Source organism: Mustela nigripes, chromosome 4, assembly GCF_022355385.1.
Source record: "Mustela nigripes isolate SB6536 chromosome 4, MUSNIG.SB6536, whole genome shotgun sequence".
NCBI classification, from domain to species: domain Eukaryota; kingdom Metazoa; phylum Chordata; class Mammalia; order Carnivora; family Mustelidae; genus Mustela; species Mustela nigripes.
In genome coordinates, this window is record NC_081560.1 from 46,841,759 (window position 1) to 46,860,396 (window position 18,638).

The 18,638-nt window shown below is 42.9% G+C and overlaps 1 protein-coding gene across 2 annotated transcripts in view; it reads left to right on the top strand.

Annotated features, from left to right (window-relative positions):
* Nucleotides 1-18,638, top strand: part of CPVL (carboxypeptidase vitellogenic like) — a 129,434-nt gene that overhangs the window by 39,784 nt on the left and 71,012 nt on the right. For both annotated transcript variants that reach the window (XM_059396660.1, XM_059396661.1), the window contains exons 4-7: nt 7,551-7,665; nt 8,651-8,709; nt 10,415-10,494; nt 15,327-15,393. In XM_059396660.1, coding sequence (XP_059252643.1) covers nt 7,551-7,665; nt 8,651-8,709; nt 10,415-10,494; nt 15,327-15,393 — 321 coding nt within the window. The remainder of the gene's footprint in view (nt 1-7,550; nt 7,666-8,650; nt 8,710-10,414; nt 10,495-15,326; nt 15,394-18,638) is intronic.

Here is an 18,638-nt window from a genome sequence, read left to right on the forward strand (position 1 = left end):
GGAGGTCACAGGCATGTGTCTTCGGACTTGCACAGTTTATCTTCTCTTTACTATTATTGTACTTATGGCATCAGAGAGCTGGAAAAATAGAATGTTGTTGAGACCAAACAAGAAGAAGGCAGCTAAAAATTATAAATTATGGATCATTCCATCCATAGAAGTATTCGAACTGGAGAAACTTTTATGTGCCTAATTTCACATGGAGAAGAGAGTGAGTAACTTCTCCAGCCACTTCTCTGTTTGCATCAAGAATGGGAAAGTCAGGCCTGCCTTTATCTAATAACCATCCCACACCCCACTTCATTCTAAATCCCACCTTTCTGGCAGGAGGCACCAATAGAGAAGTCATAACTACCTCATGAAGGAATGGGAGCCAAGGACAAAGGTTAGGAAGGAGAAAGGTAGAGAAGATGCTGGTGGAGTGTACGTTGGCTCAGACTGGTGAGATGATTCCAAGCTCAAGGAGAGTCAGTGTGAGCTTGGTAGTGATGTAAGGACTCAGAACAGAAAAAGTGTTTGGGAGAGTTCGTTTTCCGTGTGACGGTGCAGGGGCAACAATCAAAGTAAAGGAAGATTTAGCAAGAAGTCAGCACCAACCACTGTAAGTAAAGCTCAAAAAACACATTAGTCTTAAGCAGGTTGTATATAAGTGTAGAACTTAAATGTTACTAGTTAGCTAGTTAACAATTCTAGTCACAAAACCAGTTGCTTTAAATAACAGAACCCTAAAAAAAAATAATAATAATAAATAAATAAATAACAAAACCCTGCTTTGATTAAACCATTAGTGTAGCGCTTAAGTATCAACTGACCTGGGATCTGTGTGGCAAAATGGGAGTCCATTCAAACCTACTTGGGGGAATTTCAAGACATTTACGTGGGGTACTAATGACTTCAATTAGGACAGAACACATTACTTAAACCAAGCAAATGATCAGCCTCTGCATATAGAAGTGTGAAGGGAGCTTTAATTAATTTACTAATTGCACTTCTCATCTTAAGCAGTATCATTGATTTGGGTCTGTTAGTGGTTCAGTTGCTGTTTTCTCTTACAAAGTATGGGGTGGGTCAGGGGGAGAGTGGGGGTGGCTAGAATATGTACCTGGCCCTGGGTGTTGGCAGGCAATGTTGCCCTAATACTTGCTGAGATACCTGATGCCTTAGGGTCACTCCAGTTTGTCTTCTGTATAAAATGCAATCAAGTTACTGCAGAGTACCAAAATTGGCAAGCCTTTAGTGCCACTTCCAGGAACTCACTGCTTTCAGGGATATGTGTAAAGCTTGAGTAGAAGGTTATCTCTACCAGGAAATACAGGGGAGGGCTTGGGAGGACAGCATGGAAGGTGGGTATGGTTTGATGAGGAGCAGGGTGAAAAGGAGGACCCAGCACTATGGGACACCATCCATGGAGAGCATGTCTGCATGGGGAGAAATAGGGCAGGACGATTTGCTTTCATTAGTGTTCACATAGATTCCTTTGTGCTCACTTAGAAGCAAGGAGGAAAGAAGAAACTGGATGTTTTTTAGTTCTTGTTTTTGTTTTGTTTTTAAGATTTTATTTATTTGAGAGAGAGAGAGAGTGTGTGAGAGGGAACATAAGCAGGGAAAGTGGCAGAGGGAGAAACGGGCTCAATCCCAGGACCCTGGGGTTCTGATCTGAGCCAAAGACAGACGCTTGATGACTGAGCCACCTGGGGGGCCGAAACTGGGTGTTTCTAAGACTCCTTTTATGTCTAAAACGCCAAACCAAATGAATGAGTTTGACTTACTTGGACTGAGAATCGATTAAGACATAGGTTAGATATGTTCACCATCATTATGAATAAAAATTGGAACATGCTAATGTGAGACATTTTGAAACTTCCATCTGTAGGGATTCTGAAAAACTAAATAAATATCCTGCTTCCTTTGGGACTTCACATTCTGGAAGACCCTGAGGAAAGAGTGTCCAAGTTCATGAATTGGCCACCAGGGGTCACCAGGAGAATTTCAAGGGCTTCTGAGGCAAAACCCTGATTTCTTGCTCACCAACAAAAGGTGCAGGTTTGTGGGACCTGTATGCCCACACTCTTCTGTTGGTAGAGAGACTTCTCACTTAACTATGTATGACTCTCCGTGGCCTTTCTCTTATATTTAGAATTTCTTTGTCCCTTTTTTTTTTTTTTTTTTTTACAGACATCACAAGTAGGTAGAGGGGGAGGGGGAGGGAGGAGGCAGGCCCCCTGCCGAGCAGAGAGCCCGATGTGGGGCTCGATGCGGGGCTCGATCCCAGGACCCTGAGATCGTGACCTGAGCCAAAGGCAGCGGCTTAACCCACTGAGCCACCCAGGTGCCCCTCTTTGTCCCTTCTTCATCCTCAGGTCCTACTACACTGCTTGGACCTATAAGAACATTAACAGATTTTGTTTTCTTTTTAGTTAAATGTATAAATGCTTATCAGTAGGGGATCACTCATCTTTCAGGTCTTAGCTCAAATGTTAGTCCCTCACCAGATGCCGCCTATAAGTGTTGGTCTAATGACTTTCCCTTGCTCTCTCACATTACCCACTTATTTAATTACTTACTTATTACCCATCTTCCAACCTCACTAGAGAAATAATCGGAGCTAACATTTAAATAGATGTACCAGGTACTGTTCTAAGTGCTGTGCATATATTAACTCTTTGAAACTTTACCACAGCCATATAACAGGCATTATTATTTTCAAACAGAGGACACTGAGATGCAGAGAAGTTAAGCAACTTTCCCAAGGACACACAGCTGTAAATTAAGGTAGTTAGAATTCAAACCTTGGCAGTCTGGTGCATGAATCCATGCTCTTCACCATTGAGTATCCTACTTGTCTATGAGTGGGAGCTGGTCCGCATCCCCAGCCTCCGAACAGTGCCTTTCAGTGTTGTAGGTTGTATGTGTTAATAGGTTGTGGTAAATTCAGAATGCCACACTGTTTCATAAAATGATCATATGTACTGTTATGAAAAGATTTTCGTAATATGCCAAGTGACTCTAGCAAATATAGGATATTACATATGGCCAGGTCCTATTTTCAGGAAAAAAAAAGGTATTTACACACATGGCATATATGACATCTACAAAATATTTATATATGTATGTGTTGGGGGGTTGTTAGAGAAAAATCTGGAAGATTAAGCCTCTCCATGATCATTTCTGGGGCCATGAGCAGTGGAGTAACGGGGATTTTTTTAATACCTCCTTTAAAAAACTATTAGTTAATGGGGTGCCTAGGTGGCTCAGTGGGTTGAGCCTCTGCGTTCAGCTCAGGTCATGATCCCGGGGTCCTGGGATCGAGCCCCACATGGGGCTCTCTGCTCAGCGGGGAGTCTGCTTCCCTGTCTCTCTGCCTACTTGTGATTTCTGTCTGCCAAATAAATAAATAAAATCTTTAAAAAAACTATTAGTTAAGAATAAGTGCTTTTTTAAAATAACATGACAAGTTTTAAGGAAAATTTCTAAAACTTTTGGCAAAAATAAATGCCCTTTTTCTCTTGTTCCATACACTCTTGAATTATAGCTTCAAAATAATAAATACTTCGAAAGCCCTGGCCTTTGTAAATCTATAAACGAATTAGACCAATTGTTTCTTACTTCATTTGAGCTGAAGTTTTGCAATGTGGTTTTGTTCAGGATGTCTTCATTTACTTCTTTTCTTTCCTAACTTGGGGGTGGAGAGCAAGAGAGGGCTGCATTCTGACAATTGAGAACTAAAGGGATCACCCTGTGAATTAGCACATAATAACTTTATGCCAGTACTACTGATGTAGTTATTATTTTATGTATGACAACAGGATGTCATTTCATATGACAGAAGTCTATGTTCTGTGGTAAAACTAACTCTTGGGATTTTAGCACTGAATATGTAAACCTGTATTTTCCAGCATCTGACTTTTGCATTTCATTCCAAATAAGGGCAGTCAGTATTCCTTCACAGGTTAGTGGGTGTATCAAAGTAGAAAGATGTGTGCATGGCATTTTCTTGAAAAAAGGGCTTCTTTAGGGGTTGTTGAGCTCATTCACCAACTTGAGGAAAGTACATTTGAGGAGCAAGGTCAGCTGAGGTTGAAGGTGTGTGTGCTGATCGCTTATTATTGAAGCATTCCAAGAATGCAGTGTCGGGTACTTCAAAGTTGCATAATAAAGATGTTTGGCACCGATGCGTTTGACTTCACTTTGTAGTGTGGCCTCTCAGGGTCAGACTATTTTTCTGAGAGCCCAGAGGTCCCATCATTGTGCCAGGTCACAGGAAGGGACATGAAAAGCGAGGGGGGAGGATAGGGCAGAGACCAGAGGGCCCCGGGCACCCGGGAAGACAAACTTCCTTTGCCCTCACAGATTCTCATCCCTGCTTCCACCTCAGAACCACATGGGGGGCTTTCAAAAACATCTATGCCTGCCTCACCCCAGGCCAGTTGATTTCGAATCACTGGGCTTTGGGCCTAGGCAGCAGTTTTTTACAAAGCTTACTTTACTGGCTGGCCAAGATTGAGAACCACTGGCTCCCATGTACCACACCGTGGCTTCTAGAAGCTCCTGTGTGCATTGGGAAGGAAGTGGAGGCTGGGCGTCCATTGGCCTGGGTGGACTCCCTGTATCTCACGTCCCTGGGGAGGCTGGAATGGCTCTCATTGAGATCTGTTGCTTCTCCACCTCTACCACATTCCCCTGTTGCAGGGATACAAGTGGAAGGTGGTCCTAGTGCGTGGTATTGAAGAGCGAGTTGGAGGGTCTGAGGGGAGCTAAAAATCACTGATTCAAACAAAGCCCCATGGTGGGGGTCAGGCAGGTTAGGGTGGAGCTGGTTCTATTTATTCCAGCAGAGTCTGCAGTATCTTTTCATGATGCAGTTCCTCAGGCCTGTGAGGTGGGCCTTGTTGCCATTTGATGGATAAGGAAACTGGACCGGAAGGACCGGAGGGCCGGGATCCCACACCTGTTTTGTGGCCAAGTAGAACCAGAATCTGTGTGGCTAAAAATCCAGGGCAAACCCTCCCTCCCCCGCAGCAGCCTTAGAAAGCTGCCTATGATCATGGTATTTCCTGCTTCAAATTATACAAGTCCCTAGTTCTCTTGAATTCTTGATGGACATTTGCGACCCTTGTGGCAAGGGGTCTAACTAGTGAAAAACCAAGCAGGAAGATACCAGCCAAAGGAGCAAGAAAAAACACCCAACAACCCCTTTTTCCTCTTCTCTCATTTGTAGATCGTTTACATTAAAAGCATCTATAAATTCATAGTGTTTATTATAGAAATAGCTAACGTGTTCAGAACACGCTCTCTGTGCCACTCACTACACTTGGAAGAGTAGATTTGAGTCCTTCCATCAACCCAATGGCATAAGTACCATTATTTTTTTTTCATAAGTACTGTTATTGACCCCTGTTTTACAGATGAGGAAACTGAGGTTCAGAGAGCTTACACAACTTGCTTAAAGCCACACAGCTGGTGGACAATAAAGCCCAGATTTGAATCCAGTTTGGGGCAAAGGGCTCACACACTTATCCGTTATACCAGGCTAACTCTTAGAGTTCCTATCTGAGTTCCCAGTCTGACTCTGGGCTCCTACGTTTTCTACCTGTTTGTTTAACTGTAATAATTGCTAACAATTATTGAGCCTTTATCAGACACTAGGCATTGTTCCAAGGGCTTTACAAATGTTATCTCATTTAATTCCTTGATGCTAGAGAATGGACCCCAAGGTAGCCCCCCCCCAATAGAGAGGCTCCTGTCCAGCTTACAGCTGGTCTTACCACCACCCCTCTTTCTGCAAGGCCCCCTTATCCCCTTTCTGAAGCTGCTCAAGGACTATATCAGACTTCTGGTGACTGGAGAAGAGAAATCCTTCTCCCCATCTGTTCTCACGGCTAGCACCCTGTGCTCGGCTCTTCTCCGAGGTGCTTGGCGATGGTGTCCCAGATTGCCTCCCCTTGAGTCGGTCTGCCTCTGCCCACACCTTCTCACATCGTCCATGTGGACGCACCTAGGCCACTCAGACCTTTGGATGAAGCACCATTTAGTGTCTGTGGGGCTTGGCTAAGCAAGGGGTTGCAGCATTTCCTTCTGAGCTGAAGCAGTGAGATCCTTGCTTGCTAAGCACGGCTGACTGAACATCCAATGAGCCACGACACCCAGTGAGTGCTCGCTGTCACATCCAACTGTGAGCCTCTCCGTAGCCACTTTGAGCTCCTTCCAGATGGCCCTGGAGGACTCACTGAGGACCAGCTGGCCTGTCTTCACCGCTCTCACACCCAGCTCTCTTCTGTGGTGAGGATTTTCCCCTCCCGTGTCCCTCTGCCTGTGGCGTCATTCCCTGGCTCCTCTTATGGCTGGATGGTCCTAGAACTCAGGTCTCATTCAGCTCAGGGTCTCACTGAGTCCTTCCATGATGACTTGTGTTTTAAGGAAGCACTATTCTTTTCTGCCCTCACCCTCTCTCTCTCTCTCTTTTAAAGTATTTTATTTATTTGTAAGAGAGAGAGAGAGAGAGAGCACAAGCAGGGGGAGCAGCAGGCAGAAGGGGAAGCAGGCTCCCCACTGAGCAAGGAGCCTGATGTGGGGCTCAGTCCCAGGACCCCTGACTGAGATTATGATCTGAGCTAAAGGCACCCACTGAGCCTCCCAGGCACCCCCTCACCCACTCCCTTAACATCACCTTTATTTCTTTTCTACAATTCTTAATCATCGGGTTTGTTCCTTTACTTATGATCTATATTTCCCATGAAAACGTAAGCTGGAAGAGATCAAGTGGGGTTTTATTTGTTTGTTTCACTCACTGCCCTGCTAAGTAGCTACTTCCAGCATGCTGTTCGACCCATACGAGGTGCTCAATAAATATATAAAGAAATAAGAAAAAAGAAAGAACCTCTGGCATGGAGGTTGATGGTATTGACTACTGCCAAAAGCTCATTTTTGTCATCCCAACCCTGCCAATGACATTTTCTTTCTTACTTCTTTCCTGTCTGCTCAATCAGTTTGCACCTTGCCTGGGATTTTGTTGCAGCTGTTTGCATTGGCTAAACTGCTCCAGGCCTGTGTACTTCTTCTCGGGTCCCTCGTGTTGAAGGAAATGGCTGCTGTCCTTGTGAATATCCTTTTAGTGAATCCAGTCAGAAAAGCCCTCTGGGCTCCCGGTGAAACGAGTAGACCGTCACTGAGGAGGAAGGATTCTTTGCTGTGCCTCTGTGGGAATATGTTGGTCCAATGCAAGTTGAAACAGCTAAAAAAAAAATACAAGCATGCCCTAGGCTGTATAAAAGGGGCATACAAAGGCAAAGGTTCTATATTCGGTGGGTTTCCTGGCTCTTAGCAGGAAAAGACTGAACTGAGCCAAATAGATACTGGCATTATGCGGCAAATACTAACTCAAGGCAAGAGATGAGCAGTACTTTGCTTGTGAGGGAGAGCAGTCACTGGGGTCTGGGAAGGCTTTGGGAGATACAGGCGAGGCAGCGAACGATGCAGGATCTGGTTAAGTTTGCCTGAGTGTGTTCTTTTGCTTAGTACTCTGTGGTCACTGGCTTCTTTGACCCCTTTAGGTGGACCCCGAGGTTGCTCCAGTGGCCCTCTGGCTGCAGGGAGGGCCCGGAGGTTCATCCATGTTTGGACTCTTTGTGGAACACGGGCCTTATTTTGTCACAAGCAACCTGACCTGTAAGTATTGCCTGGACTCTGTTTTCCTATGGAGAGGTTTTCACCTGAACCTTATATCTGCTCCAGAAAAAATTTCAGGTGTGCTTGGAACCACAAGGAAGAGCATAATAGTTTTAGATGACAAAAGCATAGCTCTCTGGCGATGTCTATCTAAGAAGTAAGAGCCATCAGGGTGAGTGTCCTGGCTGGGCTGCTTTCTCCCTTGAAATTTGGGTGATAAGTTCTAAGCTATTTTCCTGCAGTCTGCTGCCGACTCAAGTAATCGGGGCTTGTGAAAACAGTTGGTTTCTATTACTCTTTGGATGAGCTCTTTTGCATGAGACCAATGGGTAGATTTATATCCCTAATTACACAGACTGAACACTGTAGGGTTCAGTTGCATAAATGATCAGCTATCCTGGAAGCAAGATGCTGTGGGTGGGGGCGGGGCCAGAGGAAGGAGCGGAGGAGCCACATCTGGCTGTCACCCCAGTTTACCTCCATCTCATTTTTGGGGGGGGGGGGGAGAACGTTTACTTTTCCTGGGTCAGAATTTGGAGGGTGACCCATCCTGTGATTCAGGTATAAAAGGCATGTCTGCCAGTTCTTTTGGAGTTGTTCTCTTTGGTATTGGCCAGGAGGAAGAGGATTCAGAAGGATTAGATGTTAAGAAGGGTTGATTGGATCAGACAGATGGGTTTATATTATATATTGTTGATGAGTTTTTCCACAGAGCCAGTTGCACAGGGTCTTGTTTCCAAACTTCATCCTAGAAAAGGATGTAGAAACACTCTGGGTTCAGGAAAAGTGAAGAAGATGAGAGGAGAAGGAAAAGGTACTAGTGTCTGTTCCCCACTGTGAGAGTAGGAAGCAATGTCAGAGGGACACCGGAAGTTCATTGATAGGATGGGGACAGGTGGGCTTGTTTGGCTCCTGAGCAAAGCTGTGCCCTAGGTGGGGTGCCTTGTTGAAGACCCAGTCTCAAACCTCTTCTCTGTTTTGCTAGTGCGTCCCAGAGACTTTCCTTGGACCATCACACTTTCCATGCTTTACGTTGACAATCCAGTGAGTATCTGATGGCCTTATGAAATGTCAATGTGGGCCTCTCCTGTCTTTTTTCTTTTTATAAAATACATTTAAGAAATGGGTGGGGGGATGGAGATTTAGGGTTGTTTTTGTTTGTTTGTTTGTTTGTTTTTCTGTTTGTTTGTTTTTTTGTTTTGGGGGGTTTTTTGTTTTTTGTTTTTTGGTTTTTTTGCTTTTTGAAATAGAATTTAATCTATTAAAACACATCGTTGGGATTTAGTTTTTCTAACTTAAATCTTAGTTTGGGAATTTTGCTTGCTACCTTTTCTCGTCTCATTTTTAATCTTACAAAATGTCCTGTTCAGTACATTGTACCATCCACGATAAGGGATTAATTTCTTTCCACTGATGCTATGGCTTTCCCATATTGTGGGTCATTATATAGTATTATATATAGTATTAGAATTTCTAATCTTTCCAACAGAGTTCTAGATCTAAAAAGTCAAAAACTGGTCTGTCTCATTTTAGCACAGTGAGCCTCATCTCCGAACAGAAGTGGAATTCTCGGAAGTTCTTCGGAAGTTGATTCCAATAAACATCAAAATAGGAGAGTAACTTTAGGGTCAGCTTCTGCTGCAGGAGTATCTTTACCCCCTAATTTCTCTGATTTCTCTCACTTCCCACATGGTTCAAAGAGAAAACAGATAAATAGGGAGAAAAAGGAGACCAACGTAGCCATTTACCCACCTTTCGCACCAAGTTTGACAGCCTCTTTCCTAGTCTATAGCTGCATGTTTATATTTCACAAGCTGAATGAAGTGTCCTGTTGCCTTGTGCGTTTTGGGAAAACAAAAACAAAAATACTTATACATCCCTTATACAAACTATTAACACAAAAATCAGTGGTAGTTTCTTCTTAATTTTACAACTTAGCTGTCTAGGAATTTCTAGGTATTAGGAAATTAGTTTAAAACTAATCTTTATTTTAAAACCTACCAACTGAAGGTGAAGGGACTTAGTGGCCATGGTTCTCACCAATGAAAAATCAAAACTCTCTCTCTCTCTCTCTCTTTTATCTCTAGCCTAGAGAGTTCCTTCTTGTTAGGACAAAGCAAAGCACTCTCCAGGTTTCAGAGAGGAGACAATTTTGGTCCTTTTGATACTGTGATGGGGGCCAGGAACGGTGAATTCCTCCCCCTTAAATCAACATCTGGCAGGGTCCCCATGGTAGAAACAGGACAGCTCAGCCACTGACCCCAGGGTAGAGTTTTGTACTATTTTTTTTTTTTTTTTAAGAGAGAGAGAGCAAGATGGAGGGGTGGTGGAGGGGCAGAGGGAGAGGGAGAGAGAGCCTCCTAAACAGACACTTCACTGAGCACAGAGCCTGACAATGGGTCTTGATCTCATGATCCTATGATCACAACCTGAGCCGAAACCAAGAGTTGGACGCTCAACCGACTGAGCCACCCAGGTGCCCCATGCTGAGATTTCATTTGGGCTTGGAGGAGGGGAAGGGGAAAAAGTGAAATGCAGCATCCTGTGAGGGTGGCTAAAGGCACACAGGCTAGAGGCAATGCAGCATCCTTCTGTGAGGGTGGCTAAAGGCACACAGGTTAGAGGCAAAAATCCAAGGTCAGAGGCTTGGCATCTGGAATAAGGTTGATTTCCTTCCTGTGGGGTGTCTCCCGGAGGGCTCTGAGGCTTGTGCTTCTGTGTCACACCTGCATATTCATTTCACCTTCAGGTGGGCACAGGCTTCAGTTTCACTGACGACCCCCAGGGATATGCAGTCAATGAGGATGATGTCGCCCGGAATTTATACAGGTAAAAGGAGACCTGGTTCCCTCTTGACCTTCTTAAGACCAAAACTGTTTCTATTTTCATAGGGAAATCCATCCAATAGTGTAAGTATTACTGATTGGTCCTTGTGGTCTAATTCTTCAGGACATTTTAAGAATACTTTCACGTGAGAAGTTCACAGCTACTCACAGGCACGCACACCCATGGTCTGTTTTCCCCTTTGTTAACTTATCACTGATAATTGTGCACATGGCCAGCAGAGAAGATGACAAGGAAGGCTGGAATCCTAAGGCATGATTGTAATTTTGTAAAAAATCGCCTTGAAGAAACAATAGAAACAGAGCAGAATTCTTCAAAGATTATTTTCAGACCTTTCAGCCAGATGCCCAAGAGGATTTTTGCTTGCTTTTCGTCTTGCATTTTAACTTCGCATTTGCCTGGAAACATCTTCTCAGATGCTTGCTTGCTTCTTTTGTTTCTCTCTCAGGCCTTCAAATATAGTTTTCCCCTTGCTTGTTTCTCCTTCATGACTCCCAGGCTGAAAGCTCAGCTTCCTAGCTAGTCTCTTACTTTTTTCCTTTATCTTAATAAAATTATTCGTCTACTAAAAAGAAGAAAAAAATGGAAGGAAAACAAAGTTGTAAAAAACAATGGTCAAAGTCCATATAGTTTCTTCTTTTTCTTACTCACATTCATTACAGCTATTTTTAGTACTTTTTTTTAAGTAAGTGACTGTTCTGTTTTTCCAAGTCTGTAAATTATTACTAGAGATCAAGTCCTGAATTCTTTGAGATCACTACCATAGTGAGCAAACCCAATGAATCCCTAAAGTGAAAGTGAATCTAATAGAAGTCAGGGTTTTTTGAACTCTGACAAAAGTTTTCTGTTTTATTTTTCTTTCTCCCTGAGGCAGATGGCTGGGGGACAGAGGAAAGGGGAGCTTGGTCTTTCCTCTGGAAATAGTTCTCGCTCGCTTCCTTACTGACCCAGAAAACAATATGGTGGCTGTTTTCTACACTTTCATTTGTCCTACGTCTTCTTATTTTAACACTTCCACTCAGTTTCCGGGAGAAGGGTTAGGACCCTACACTTTTGCTTCCAGGTGCAGTGGGTCTGGGAACAAATTAGCCATATTTCCACATGGGCTCCTCCTCCTGTCCCCCTAGCTCAGGCACCTCCTGTTGCCTTAGAGAGACATGATCTTGATGGCTGTCCTTAACGAGTTTACTCAAGCACCATGAGCTGTGACCGTGTGCTCTCATTTTACAGATAGGAAACCTACTTCTCGCCGCCCACCCCCCCAATTCCTCCCCGCCCCCTCAGACCCTCTTTAGGTTTAAATCTAAACAAGTTCAGTTGTTTAACTAGCAAACACCCAGAGGGCGGAGGTTCTGTGGGGAAGAAATGCTCCAGTCCCCGCCAAGCCAGAGCAGGCAACCCTGCCCTTCCTTGTCTGTCTCTCCTTCCCCTCCCCCGGAGATGGTCCCAACTTCCCGTTGACCCTCCATGTGGATATTTACTGCTGACATGTGGTACATCTCTTCTTGCATGTCATGTAAAGAGAACCTATTTCAAAGCATCCATTGTTTATAGCCATTTCAGTGCTTTTTGCTTCGGGCCCTTAGAACTGGAAAATAGCTAATCAAGGGCAGTGCAGAAAACTGATTTCAGCTGTTTCCTTTATAGTTTACACGATTTGTTTCCCTTTGTGACTACATTCTTCTCTCCAGCTCTCCAGATGGGTGTTTGGAATAAGAAGGTTGCTTTGAAACCTATAAACGGGTTACTACAGGTTTAAAGAGAGGACCTTCTTTTTCTCCCTTTGAAAACCATCTTTCTTTTTTTTTTTTTTCTCCTCCCTGAAAATTCCATTCCTTTTGACTATTAATAGTCCAAGGCTGTAAGGAGTAGATTCCTACTAAAGAGGCATTTGACATTCCCACTAAGGCTGCTTTTCTTTGTGTTTGGAAGTAAAGCTTATTTTTTATTTTTTACTAACAACATGTTTAAATATTCAGTTGTTTTGGTATTTGGAATATGCTGTTGGGCCACAATGCCCCTCTGGTTTAGGTGATAAATAAATAAATAAATAAATGTACTAAAGAATACTGAATTTAGTAACTGATTTGGAGTGTACTATCTGGGGCCATTCTCCTTCTGCCAGTGTTTATCGATTGCCTGCGCTGTGCGAGATGCCCTTCCTGGTGCCGGTAACAGCGTGGTCAGCCAGCCCCATAGTCCTCATTCTGGTGCTTACACATCGAGTGGCATACCTGAAATTAGTATTTGTTTCTTAGCAGCAGATAGAAATGATAGTATCGTTCAGTTCCACCTATTGGTTTGTATAGGAAATAGTATCAGTTGCTAAACGAAGCTTCGTAACAATGACTATGACACAAATTTCGCATATTAAATGAGAACACTGTGTGAGTGGCGCAGGCAGAGCAGATCAGGGCCCAGCCATACTAGGTACGGAATGAATGGGAGGATGGCCACCCGTAGGCCGCACTTCTTGTCTCCGTGTGTATTTCAGTTGAACTATTCGTGACTAAAGCTACCCCTTGCTTAGCTTTTGTTGGTCTGGAACTTTTGTTTAGGTTGTCTTAACCTCAGTTCTTTGGAACGTCCTGTATTTATTGTGCCTCCGACTCCATTAGACCCCACCGGATTCTCTAGTGCATTATCATTTCCATCTACTTTTCATGTCCCGAACCCACCAACTTCCCTTCTTACAAAATTTATCTGAGGAAGAATTTCTTCCTAGTCATCATCCTTTGCAAGCTCAGTTTCTTCCTGTTGTCCTTTAATGTAACTTTTTGCCACCAGGTGGCCTTTGACTAACATTAAACTTATTAGACAAGGCCCTTGGCACAGGGTAGCAAGGTCAGCAAATACAATCATTTGGCAGAGGCTTGCTTCCTGGGACATCTAGCTCTTGTGCCTGAAAAAATGCGTGGCGTGCACACATGCATACACACGTGCACGCACATGTATATTACATATTACAGATTTGAGCAGCTCTCCTTCCAAAATTTGAAAATTTATGTAGGCATTATTCTAGATTTTATTTTTAAGCAAACCCTCACCATGGAATAAGGATTACACACAGTGGAGTTAAAACACAGTTAAACAAGCAAATAGCACATGTAAATCCAACTTACTAAATTTACTTTTTTTCATTCTTCACTTGCATTTAAGAAAGGCCTACCAAGGGCTTCCTAGGATTAGCCAAATATTTGTTCTGATGTTCTTGTGAAATTAAAACTTTAACTTCCTCAAGGGAGGGCCTTGCCTTGGTAATGTTAGCTAGAAAATCCTGGTGTTTTCGAGCTAGAAGCAACGGAGAGGTTAGCTCCTTGAACTAAGATTGCCAGATGAAATGTAGAACGCCCAGCTAAGTGTTCAATTCAGATAAATAATGAATAATGTTTTTATTCTAAGTGTGTGCCATGCAGTATTTGCGTCATAGTTACACCAAAGCATTATTTGTTGTGGATATGAAATTCAAGTTTAATTGGATGTCCTATATTTTTATTTGCTAAGGCTGGCAACCTTGACAACTTTAACAGATTCTCCAAGGAAACAAGCTTTAAGCTAAAGCATAAGGCTTAATTGAGATTTACTATATTAAATTGTCTATTGCCATTCCAACTAGCAGGAAGAGAGAGAAGTAGTTTTTAGCCTAAAGGCTGGTGAGGGAAGGGTGAAAAATAAACTCCTATTTTTATCTCTGCGCTGAAGCCAGCATATTGCCAGCACAAACATGGAAGCTATATAGTACAGCTTCCCAGATTTAGTTGCTACAAAAACTTTAGTTACTATAAATAATAAATACAGAAACACACCACAGCTCTACAGTGGTTTTTAATGGTGGATGTTTATGGAGCCTTTGAAAATTAAGTACAGCCAGGATCACGGCGACTATAATGACCCAGTTTTGCCTCCCTGTAACCCTTGAACTCTCTCCTCCTCCTGGTTTTGCGGGGCCTTCTTGCCTTTCATCTTTGCTGGATAGTTCATGGCTTTTAGTCCCTCAGCAGGAAGCTGGAACAAAGGCACTGCCTAGCTTCTCAGACAACGTGATCTAGGTCAGCACACTCATAGAGCATCCAAGTTTCGTAGGTTTCGTTTCCTTTTTGAAAGATTTTGGTCAAGTAGAAAGTCATTCACAAATCTACCCTTTTCTTGCTTGTTATGGAATCATTTCTTGAGTGTTTAAATCTATTTCAGTATAACTCATTGAAGTGGTGATTGGCATTCTTTAGAAAGTGTGGTTTTTTTTTGAGCGTAGATGCTATTGTACCGTTACTTCCAAATCTGGCCATTTGGTGGTTTTCTTGTGGACTATGGCCATTTTATAGCTTTTTTGTTCTTGGGTTATTAAAATGCTGAAATTTGGAGAACCGCATTAGAAATGCTCGGGGTTCCCCAATAGGAAGAGGTTGGTAAGCCAGTAAGGTTTTCATTAGTTCGCCACAAATCCAGGTTAACGGGGTCATAAGGTTTGTGGAACTTCCTCCAAGAAGTGCTATAATAATAGATGAAAGCTCATATCACTTTGCTCAGGGGTCCCCTCAACAGCTAGATGGTCCAGGTTGGTAACCCAGAGATGTGGAAACCTGCCTGGGGTGTTGACTCACTTTTATGGGTAAAGTAAGCTCACAGTTATTTCCTAACCATCCACAGTGTGGAATGTCACATACATGACACTTCAAATACAGTGCCTACTGGATCTCACAGCCTAATAGCATCTTCATTCAGATGAGAAACCTATTGTCAAAGGGTTAGATCTGCTAGCATAGCACTAAGCTCTTCTGATGCCATGTGATTTTTTTTTTATTGTTGTTCTTTTGCAGTGCATTAGTTCAATTTTTCCTGTTGTTTCCTGAATATAAAAACAATGACTTTTATGCCACTGGAGAGGTAAGTGGAAGTCATGTTTTCTTGTATGCTTCCAACATCATCAGGACTGAAATACATCATGACATTGTGATTCATGCATTCTGTCTGCAAATATACACACACACATATTAATATTGATTCATACCATATTAAAAAATTTCTGTTTAGTCCCAAAATGTTTTCCATAACATTTTTTATTATAAATCCAGGATTCCCTAAAGTTTTGTATATCACAGTGGGTTGTTTAAGGTGTCAGTCCCCTGCTTTTTACTAATGATTTTTTTTGTTTGAGAAAGACAGAGAGAGCACAGGATGGGGGGTGGTGCACAGAGGGAGAAGCAGGCTCCCCTCTGAGCAGGAAACCTGACATGGACTCACTCCCAGGATCCTGGGATCATGACCTGAGCCGAAGGCTGATACTTAATCGATTGAGCCATCCAGATGTCCTGTTCTCTGCCTTTTTGGGTGTAGTTGTCATTCAGATTGATGATTTCGAAGAGCCTAGGCCAGGTACCCTGTAGAATATCCCATTTTCTGAGTTTGATCCTTTACTCAGTGTTTAGATTCAGTGAAAAGATTTTTTTTTTAAAGTACTTATTTATTAGAGAGAGAGAGAGAGACAGAGCGCAAGCACAGGCAGACAGAGTGGCAGGCTAGAGGCAGAGGGAGAAGCAGACTCCCTGCCAAGCAAGGAGCCTGATGTGGGACTCGACCCCAGGACGCTGGGATCATGACCTGAACTGAAGACAGCCGCTTAACCAACTGAGCCACCTAGGCGTCCGCAGTGAGAAGATTTTGGCAAGAGCATTACATCAATGATGCTGTGTCCTGTTGTATCACATCAGGAGGCACATAAAAGCTGTTTGTCTCATCATTGGCAATGATAAACTTGATTACTTGGTCCACTGATAAACTTGGTCACCTACCTCTGCACTGGAAAGGTACCTTTTTCCTTTTGAAACTAATAAATAATGTGAGACCATGTGCAAATCTGCCCCCCCCCCCATATCTTTCACCCAGTAGTTTCAGCATTCATTGATGACTCCTGTTGGAATCAGTTCTTCCACTGGGGGTTATAGAATGATAGATTTGGGGGAATCTATCATTAGATAGATAGAATCTATCATTCTACAGATATCATCTAGTATTCTTCTATAGAGAAGATCTTTCCCTCCTCTTCTGTATTATTCACTTCTAAAAATCTCAGTGTGGACCCTTGGTTGGTTATTTCTGTTTGATGTGTTAAAATTTTTTGCCATTATTATGATTTCTGATTTTCATATGTCCCATATTTGTTCAGAGGGAACCCCTTCAGGCTGACTCTTGTCTTTTTTGACAGGGCCCAGCTAGTCTTTCAGCATTTCCTTGATTTTGGGCACAAATCTATGCTCTAGAATTGTCTTCTATTTTCCCTGCCCTTGCCCTGAAATCAGTCATTTCTTCAAGGAACCCTGGATCCTTTTAATGGGGGATGGGATTTAAAAACCAAGATATGAGCACTAAGTGTGCCCATTGCTATTGGGATGCCATTTCTTTTCGACTTTTTCTGTAGGCAGAATTGGGGAACAGAATGACATCATACTGATATCCAAAATTGTAATTCAACATCACAAGTTTCTTTTTTCCTTTCTCCATTCTGTGTTTGTGTACCCCTTCTCCCACATTTTGGACCATGTTTCCCAACAGCACCACTGTATTTACCTCTTGGCTGAATCCTACAACACGTGCACGGTGATTTTTGATTACTATATCAGAACCACTACTAACAAGGAAACCTCCAAGTTCCTTTCAATATGTTTTGCTATAATTACTTTTATCTTCAGACTGCATTTCTCTATAGGTTTAAAAGTTACAAGAATTAATTCTATTTTTTCCCCTAGGATGATTACATTATAATTTAATGTACAGTTAGGTTCACTTGCATAGGTTGGCTTCAGTTTTAGGGTTTGCTTTTTTTTTTTCATCCATTTAAATGTAAGCTTATTTTCAAAATGTATAACAGCCACTGTTTTGAGGACACAGAATCCCTAGGCGCTAGGTATATACAGTCGTGAACAAAAACAAAGTGATTTCCTGCCTTCGTATATTGTAGAGGTGAGGACAGTGGTAAGTGGGGAAATAAAAATGTACTACACATCAGGCATTGATAAGTGGCATGAAAAAAGATAAAGCAGGTGAGAGGGTTATAGAGTGTGGAGGCGCTATTGTGGATGAGATTGTCAGAGAAAGGCTCTCTGATATGGAGACGATTGGGTAGAGCCCATGCAGCATGTAGTAGAGCTATAGCTACAGTTAACTTGGAGAAGAGCCTTCTTGGAAAGAGGAATAGCAAACACAAAGACTCTGAATTGAGGACAGACTTGGGGTGCTCATGGAAAAGCACGGAGCCACTGTTGAAGGATGTGAGATAAGGAGAAGCAGGCAGATCATGTAGGCCCATGACGGACTGTGGACTTTATTCTAAGTGTAATGGGAACTCGTCGAAGGGTGCTACGTTCACTGAAATAGTAGTTAGGATCCAATTCAATTCAACACATGTGTTTTGAGTGACTACCCTATCTGAGGCTTTGGACAAGTATTAGAAATTCAGTGATGAATAAGATATTAACTCTACCTTAAATCTGAAAGCCTGGCCAGAAATACAATACTGAATGAAAAGTACAATCAGAGAAGTAGCTATAAAGACAAATAGCCCAAGGAGAGTGCACACAGCTACCTCTCAATGTGGGATCCTCAGGAAGGGCCAAACAGAAGAAGGGTGACCATTAAACTGGATTTTGAATTAGGAGGAAGGATGTGTTCGTCAAGGCTGTTTTGCTTAAAAGTGACATAAACCCTGTTCAGAATGGCTTGAGTAAAACAGGAGATCAGTTGATTCATGGCTGGGTTTGGGTGCTCAAACATTGTCACCAGGAATTTGTCTCATTCTTCCTTGATCTGTTCACTTGGCTTTGCGCGTTACTGGTCTCTCTCTAAGCTACGTTTTTTCTACCGGCACCCTTGGCCCTCCACCCTACCCCAGAGGTCCAAGTATAGCCTATCAGCTCAACTTTTCTTTTCCCCATATAGTCCACCCATATTCCTGAATCTCGTGTGATCCAATTGAATCCAATGCCTGTTCTAGAACTAGTAAGGGATCAATGGCATGGACAAATAGGTTGGTAATAATGGTGCCTGAGGCCCACCCCGATGCTCTGGGTGGGGGAAGATCACAGGGGGACCTCACCTTCTGAATCACAAGGCCTGGGAGAGGGAGATGAGTAAAG